Raw genomic sequence first — 7,787 nt, forward strand, 5'->3', positions numbered from 1 at the left:
CTTTCTTACCAGTTACTGTTGGTGTCATGGGCGTGGCCCTCACTAGCACCTTGCTCATTACAGAGGAGAGCTGTTCTTGGACACTGGGGAGGTCAGTGAACTCAGACACTGATAGAGCGTAACTAGGGTCATATGATATCTTCTGCAGCTCTCTACTATCAGAGTTCCTTGTTCCAATGCCAATCACAAAGACGCCCTGCTGTTTGAGAGTAGAGGCTGGGGTATCTACATTGTCAAAAGACCTTCCACCATTTAGCAGGATCAACATCTGTGGAACACCTTGCAGGCGCCTACTCCCGGAGGAGTTTGTAAAGACGTTGTCCCTGACGTATTGGAGGGCTGCCCCGGTGTTGAGGGGTCTGCCTCCTCTGTGTCTCAGCCCTCTGACCGAATCCAAAATATCATCTGGTGTTTTGTATGTTTTCAGATCAAAGTGGACCTCTACATCTCTGCTGTACTGGACCACAGAGACACGGTCTTTGTTTTCTCCCACATTGAGTTTCTCCACCACTCTCTCAACAAAATCACGCATGGCAGGGAAGCCATTCCTTGTGCCATCAGAACCATCCAGAAGGAATACGATATCCTTTTTGGCAGTGTCAACTGAGAAAAGACAGGAAGACATCAAATAAAAAACCTTTGCAGAACAACTCTGGTGCACTACTTATCAAGTGGTGGGCTACTTTTTTGAAATCACCTAGCACTGCCTACTTCAATTGCAGGAGCTAAACATGTATCACACTTCATTTCTTTGCCTCAGCTTAGGTGAAACTAGTCATGTAGCCTTTCAGGCCAGCAAGACGCCATGCTTGTTAACATACCAAATACAGTTGGTGATTCTGGGGTGACGTCAATAACCACAGCCTCCACGGAGGACTGAAGTTGCTGTTGGACACTGGGAAGGTCAGTGAATTCAGACACAGATAGAGCATAACTGGGATCGTGGGATATCTTCTGCAGTTCGCTGCTGTCAGAGCTCCTGGTTCCAATTGCAAAGGTCAAGACACCCAGCTGTTTGAGAGCAGAGGCTGGTGCGTCAACACTGTCAGAAGACCTTCCACCACTTAGCAATATTAGGACCTGTGGAACGCCTTCCACGCGCCTGCTTCCGGCAGAGGCCGTGAAGACATTATCCCTCAAGTACTGGAGAGCTGCTCCAGTGTTGAGGGGTCTTCCGCCTTTGTGCCTCAAACCTCTGATAGTGTCAAGGATCTCGCCTTTTGTCGCGTATGTGTTCAGATAGAACTGGACAGTTGGATCTCTGCTGTACTGAACCACTGAGACACGGTCTTTGTTGTTATCCACGCTGAGTGTCTCTACTACTCTTTGGACAAAGTCTCGCATAGCTGGGAATCCAGTTCTAGTACCATCAGATCCATCCAACAAGAACACAACATCCCTTCCTGGTAGCTGTCTCTCCACTAGGGAACATAAAATATGAGACATATTTAGATTCATGTGTCAAATGTGAAAGTCAGATGACAAAAGCTAGCCTCAATGTTTACAACTTGCTCTATTATTGCTGAGAAACGTGTTTTGTCAAAGTGGTACAGGCTGACCGCAACTCAGTAAAATAGTTTAATACAGTTCAATCTGTGTCCTACCATGATCGTGGATTGTAAAATTCGGTCACTTTCTTACCAGTTACTGTTGGTGTCATGGGCGTGGCCCTCACTAGCACTTTGCTCATTACAGTGGAGAGCTGTTCTTGGACACTGGGGAGGTCAGTGAACTCAGACACTGATAGAGCGTAACTAGGGTCATATGATATCTTCTGCAGCTCTCTACTATCAGAGTTCCTTGTTCCAATGCCAATCACAAAGACGCCCTGCTGTTTGAGAGCAGAGGCTGGGGTATCTACATTGTCAAAAGACCTTCCACCATTTAGCAGGATCAACATCTGTGGAACACCTTGCAGGCGCCTACTCCCGGAGGAGTTTGTAAAGACGTTGTCCCTGACGTATTGGAGGGCTGCCCGGTGTTGAGGGGTCTGCCTCCTCTGTGTCTCAGCCCTCTGACCGAATCCAAAATATCATCTGGTGTTTTGTATGTTTTCAGATCAAAGTGGACCTCTACATCTCTGCTGTACTGGACCACAGAGACTCGGTCTTTGTTTTCTCCCACATTGAGTTTCTCCACCACTCTCTCAACAAAATCACGCATGGCAGGGAAGCCATTCCTTGTGCCATCAGAACCATCCAGAAGGAATACGATATCCTTTTTGGCAGTGTCAACTGAGAAAAGACAGGAAGACATCAAATAAAAACCTTTGCAGAACAACTCTGGTGCACTACTTATCAAGTGGTGGGCTACTTTTTGAAATCACCTAGCACTGCCTACTTCAATTGTAAACAGTAGGAAAGCACACCACCGCCACCACCTCTCTTTCAATGCACACCTGGCGCTAAACATGTATCACACTTCATTTCTTTGCCTCAGCTTAGGTGAAACTAGTCATGTAGCCTTTCAGGCCAGCAAGACGCCATGCTTGTTAACATACCAAATACAGTTGGTGATTCTGGGGTGACGTCAATAACCACAGCCTCCACGGAGGACTGAAGTTGCTGTTGGACACTGGGAAGGTCAGTGAATTCAGACACAGATAGAGCATAACTGGGATCGTGGGATATCTTCTGCAGTTCGCTGCTGTCAGAGCTCCTGGTTCCAATTGCAAAGGTCAAGACACCCAGCTGTTTGAGAGCAGAGGCTGGTGCGTCAACACTGTCAGAAGACCTTCCACCACTTAGCAATATTAGGACCTGTGGAACGCCTTCCACGCGCCTGCTTCCGGCAGAGGCCGTGAAGACATTATCCCTCAAGTACTGGAGAGCTGCTCCAGTGTTGAGAGGGTCTTCCGCCTTTGTGCCTCAAACCTCTGATAGTGTCAAGGATCTCGCCTTTTGTCGCGTATGTGTTCAGATAGAACTGGACAGTTGGATCTCTGCTGTACTGAACCACTGAGACACGGTCTTTGTTGTCATCCACGCTGAGTGTCTCTACTACTCTTTGGACAAAGTCTCGCATAGCTGGGAATCCAGTTCTAGTACCATCAGATCCATCCAACAAGAACACAACATCCCTTCCTGGTAGCTGTCTCTCCACTAGGGAACATAAAATATGAGACATATTTAGATTCATGTGTCAATTGTGAAAGTCAGATGACAAAAGATAGCCTCAATGTTTACAACTTGCTCTATTAATGCTGGCAAAAGTGTTTTGTCAAAGTGGTACAGGATGACCTCAACTCAGTAAAATAGTTTAATACAGTTCAATCTGTGTCCTACCATGATCGTGGATTGTAAAAATCGGTCACTTTCTTACCAGTTACTGTTGGTGTCATGGGCGTGGCCCTCACTAGCACCTTGCTCATTACAGAGGAGAGCTGTTCTTGGACACTGGGGAGGTCAGTGAACTCAGACACTGATAGAGTGTAACTAGGGTCATATGATATCTTCTGCAGCTCTCTACTATCAGAGTTCCTTGTTCCAATGCCAATCACAAAGACGCCCTGCTGTTTGAGAGTAGAGGCTGGGGTATCTACATTGTCAAAAGACCTTCCACCATTTAGCAGGATCAACATCTGTGGAACACCTTGCAGGCGCCTACTCCCGGAGGAGTTTGTAAAGACGTTGTCCCTGACGTATTGGAGGGCTGCCCCGGTGTTCAGGGGTCTGCCTCCTCTGTGTCTCAGCCCTCTGACCGAATCCAAAATATCATCTGGTGTTTTGTATGTTTTCAGATCAAAGTGGACCTCTACATCTCTGCTGTACTGGACCACAGAGACACGGTCTTTGTTTTCTCCCACATTGAGTTTCTCCACCACTCTCTCAACAAAATCACGCATGGCAGGGAAGCCATTCCTTGTGCCATCAGAACCATCCAGAAGGAATACGATATCCTTTTTGGCAGTGTCAACTGAGAAAAGACAGGAAGACATCAAATAAAAACCTTTGCAGAACAACTCTGGTGCAATACTTATCAAGTGGTGGGCTACTTTTTTGAAATCACCTAGCACTGCCTACTTCAATTGTAGGAGCTAAACATGTATCACACTTCATTTCTTTGCCTCAGCTTAGGTGAAACTAGTCATGTAGCCTTTCAGGCCAGCAAGACGCCATGCTTGTTAACATACCAAATACAGTTGGTGATTCTGGGGTGACGTCAATAACCACAGCCTCCACGGAGGACTGAAGTTGCTGTTGGACACTGGGAAGGTCAGTGAATTCAGACACAGATAGAGCATAACTGGGATCGTGGGATATCTTCTGCAGTTCGCTGCTGTCAGAGCTCCTGGTTCCAATTGCAAAGGTCAAGACACCCAGCTGTTTGAGAGCAGAGGCTGGTGCGTCAACACTGTCAGAAGACCTTCCACCACTTAGCAATATTAGGACCTGTGGAACGCCTTCCACGCGCCTGCTTCCGGCAGAGGCCGTGAAGACATTATCCCTCAAGTACTGGAGAGCTGCTCCAGTGTTGAGGGGTCTTCCGCCTTTGTGCCTCAAACCTCTGATAGTGTCAAATATCTCGCCTTTTGTCGCGTATGTGTTCAGATAGAACTGGACAGTTGGATCTCTGCTGTACTGAACCACTGAGACACGGTCTTTGTTGTTATCCACGCTGAGTGTCTCTACTACTCTTTGGACAAAGTCTCGCATAGCTGGGAATCCAGTTCTAGTACCATCAGATCCATCCAACAAGAACACAACATCCCTTCCTGGTAGCTGTCTCTCCACTAGGGAACATAAAATATGAGACATATTTAGATTCATGTGTCAAATGTGAAAGTCAGATGACAAAAGATAGCCTCAATGTTTACAACTTGCTCTATTAATGCTGGCAAAAGTGTTTTGTCAAAGTGGTACAGGCTGACCTCAACTCAGTAAAATAGTTTAATACAGTTCAATCTGTGTCCTACCATGATCGTGGATTGTAAAAATCGGTCACTTTCTTACCAGTTACTGTTGGTGTCATGGGCGTGGCCCTCACTAGCACCTTGCTCATTACAGAGGAGAGCTGTTCTTGGACACTGGGGAGGTCAGTGAACTCAGACACTGATAGAGCGTAACTAGGGTCATATGATATCTTCTGCAGCTCTCTACTATCAGAGTTCCTTGTTCCAATGCCAATCACAAAGACGCCCTGCTGTTTGAGAGTAGAGGCTGGGGTATCTACATTGTCAAAAGACCTTCCACCATTTAGCAGGATCAACATCTGTGGAACACCTTGCAGGCGCCTACTCCCGGAGGAGTTTGTAAAGACGTTGTCCCTGACGTATTGGAGGGCTGCCCGGTGTTCAGGGGTCTGCCTCCTCTGTGTCTCAGCCCTCTGACCGAATCCAAAATATCATCTGGTGTTTTGTATGTTTTCAGATCAAAGTGGACCTCTACATCTCTGCTGTACTGGACCACAGAGACACGGTCTTTGTTTTCTCCCACATTGAGTTTCTCCACCACTCTCTCAACAAAATCACGCATGGCAGGGAAGCCATTCCTTGTGCCATCAGAACCATCCAGAAGGAATACGATATCCTTTTTGGCAGTGTCAACTGAGAAAAGACAGGAAGACATCAAATAAAAACCTTTGCCGAACAACTCTGGTGCACTACTTATCAAGTGGTGGGCTACTACTTTTTGAAATCACCTAGCACTGCCTACTTCAATTGTAGGAGCTAAACATGTATCACACTTCATTTCTTTGCCTCAGCTTAGGTGAAACTAGTCATGTAGCCTTTCAGGCCAGCAAGACGCCATGCTTGTTAACATACCAAATACAGTTGGTGATTCTGGGGTGACGTCAATAACCACAGCCTCCACGGAGGACTGAAGTTGCTGTTGGACACTGGGAAGGTCAGTGAATTCAGACACAGATAGAGCATAACTGGGATCGTGGGATATCTTCTGCAGTTCGCTGCTGTCAGAGCTCCTGGTTCCAATTGCAAAGGTCAAGACACCCAGCTGTTTGAGAGCAGAGGCTGGTGCGTCAACACTGTCAGAAGACCTTCCACCACTTAGCAATATTAGGACCTGTGGAACGCCTTCCACGCGCCTGCTTCCGGCAGAGGCCGTGAAGACATTATATCCTCAAGTACTGGAGAGCTGCTCCAGTGTTGAGGGGTCTTCCGCCTTTGTGCCTCAAACCTCTGATAGTGTCAAGGATCTCGCCTTTTGTCGCGTATGTGTTCAGATAGAACTGGACAGTTGGATCTCTGCTGTACTGAACCACTGAGACACGGTCTTTGTTGTCATCCACGCTGAGTGTCTCTACTACTCTTTGGACAAAGTCTCGCATAGCTGGGAATCCAGTTCTAGTACCATCAGATCCATCCAACAAGAACACAACATCCCTTCCTGGTAGCTGTCTCTCCACTAGGGAACATAAAATATGAGACATATTTAGATTCATGTGTCAAATGTGAAAGTCAGATGACAAAAGCTAGCCTCAATGTTTACAACTTGCTCTATTAATGCTGACAAACGTGTTTTGTCAAAGTGGTACAGGCTGACCGCAACTCAGTAAAATAGTTTAATACAGTTCAATCTGTGTCCTACCATGATCGTGGATTGTAAAAATCGGTCACTTTCTTACCAGTTACTGTTGGTGTCATGGGCGTGGCCCTCACTAGCACCTTGCTCATTACAGTGGAGAGCTGTTCTTGGACACTGGGGAGGTCAGTGAACTCAGACACTGATAGAGCGTAACTAGGGTCATATGATATCTTCTGCAGCTCTCTACTATCAGAGTTCCTTGTTCCAATGCCAATCACAAAGACGCCCTGCTGTTTGAGAGCAGAGGCTGGGGTATCTACATTGTCAAAAGACCTTCCACCATTTAGCAGGATCAACATCTGTGGAACACCTTGCAGGCGCCTACTCCCGGAGGAGTTTGTAAAGACGTTGTCCCTGACGTATTGGAGGGCTGCCCGGTGTTGAGGGGTCTGCCTCCTCTGTGTCTCAGCCCTCTGACCGAATCCAAAATATCATCTGGTGTTTTGTATGTTTTCAGATCAAAGTGGACCTCTACATCTCTGCTGTACTGGACCACAGAGACTCGGTCTTTGTTTTCTCCCACATTGAGTTTCTCCACCACTCTCTCAACAAAATCACGCATGGCAGGGAAGCCATTCCTTGTGCCATCAGAACCATCCAGAAGGAATACGATATCCTTTTTGGCAGTGTCAACTGAGAAAAGACAGGAAGACATCAAATAAAAAACCTTTGCAGAACAACTCTGGTGCACTACTTATCAAGTGGTGGGCTACTTTTTTGAAATCACCTAGCACTGCCTACTTCAATTGTAAACAGTAGGAAAGCACACCACCGCCACCACCTCTCTTTCAATGCACACCTGGCGCTAAACATGTATCACACTTCATTTCTTTGCCTCAGCTTAGGTGAAACTAGTCATGTAGCCTTTCAGGCCAGCAAGACGCCATGCTTGTTAACATACCAAATACAGTTGGTGATTCTGGGGTGACGTCAATAACCACAGCCTCCACGGAGGACTGAAGTTGCTGTTGGACACTGGGAAGGTCAGTGAATTCAGACACAGATAGAGCATAACTGGGATCGTGGGATATCTTCTGCAGTTCGCTGCTGTCAGAGCTCCTGGTTCCAATTGCAAAGGTCAAGACACCCAGCTGTTTGAGAGCAGAGGCTGGTGCGTCAACACTGTCAGAAGACCTTCCACCACTTAGCAATATTAGGACCTGTGGAACGCCTTCCACGCGCCTGCTTCCGGCAGAGGCCGTGAAGACATTATCCCTCAAGTACTGGAGAGCTGCTCCAGTG

At 47.0% G+C, this 7,787-nt stretch overlaps 1 protein-coding gene across 1 annotated transcript in view; it reads right to left on the reverse strand.

The window, feature by feature from the left end:
• col6a3 (collagen, type VI, alpha 3) overlaps nucleotides 1-7,784 on the reverse strand; it is a 53,541-nt gene extending 45,757 nt beyond the window's left edge. The window contains 14 exon segments of the mRNA XM_044217686.1: nucleotides 10-603; nucleotides 822-1,421; nucleotides 1,642-1,974; nucleotides 1,977-2,234; nucleotides 2,501-2,844; nucleotides 2,846-3,101; nucleotides 3,322-3,915; nucleotides 4,133-4,732; nucleotides 4,953-5,285; nucleotides 5,288-5,545; nucleotides 5,765-6,080; nucleotides 6,082-6,365; nucleotides 6,586-7,178; nucleotides 7,447-7,784. Coding sequence (XP_044073621.1) covers nucleotides 10-603; nucleotides 822-1,421; nucleotides 1,642-1,974; nucleotides 1,977-2,234; nucleotides 2,501-2,844; nucleotides 2,846-3,101; nucleotides 3,322-3,915; nucleotides 4,133-4,732; nucleotides 4,953-5,285; nucleotides 5,288-5,545; nucleotides 5,765-6,080; nucleotides 6,082-6,365; nucleotides 6,586-6,844 — 5,029 coding nt within the window. The 5' untranslated portion in view covers nucleotides 6,845-7,178; nucleotides 7,447-7,784.
• Nucleotides 7,785-7,787: the final 3 nt, after the last annotated feature.

Source organism: Siniperca chuatsi, linkage group LG12, assembly GCF_020085105.1.
Source record: "Siniperca chuatsi isolate FFG_IHB_CAS linkage group LG12, ASM2008510v1, whole genome shotgun sequence".
In the NCBI taxonomy this organism is placed as follows: domain Eukaryota; kingdom Metazoa; phylum Chordata; class Actinopteri; order Centrarchiformes; family Sinipercidae; genus Siniperca; species Siniperca chuatsi.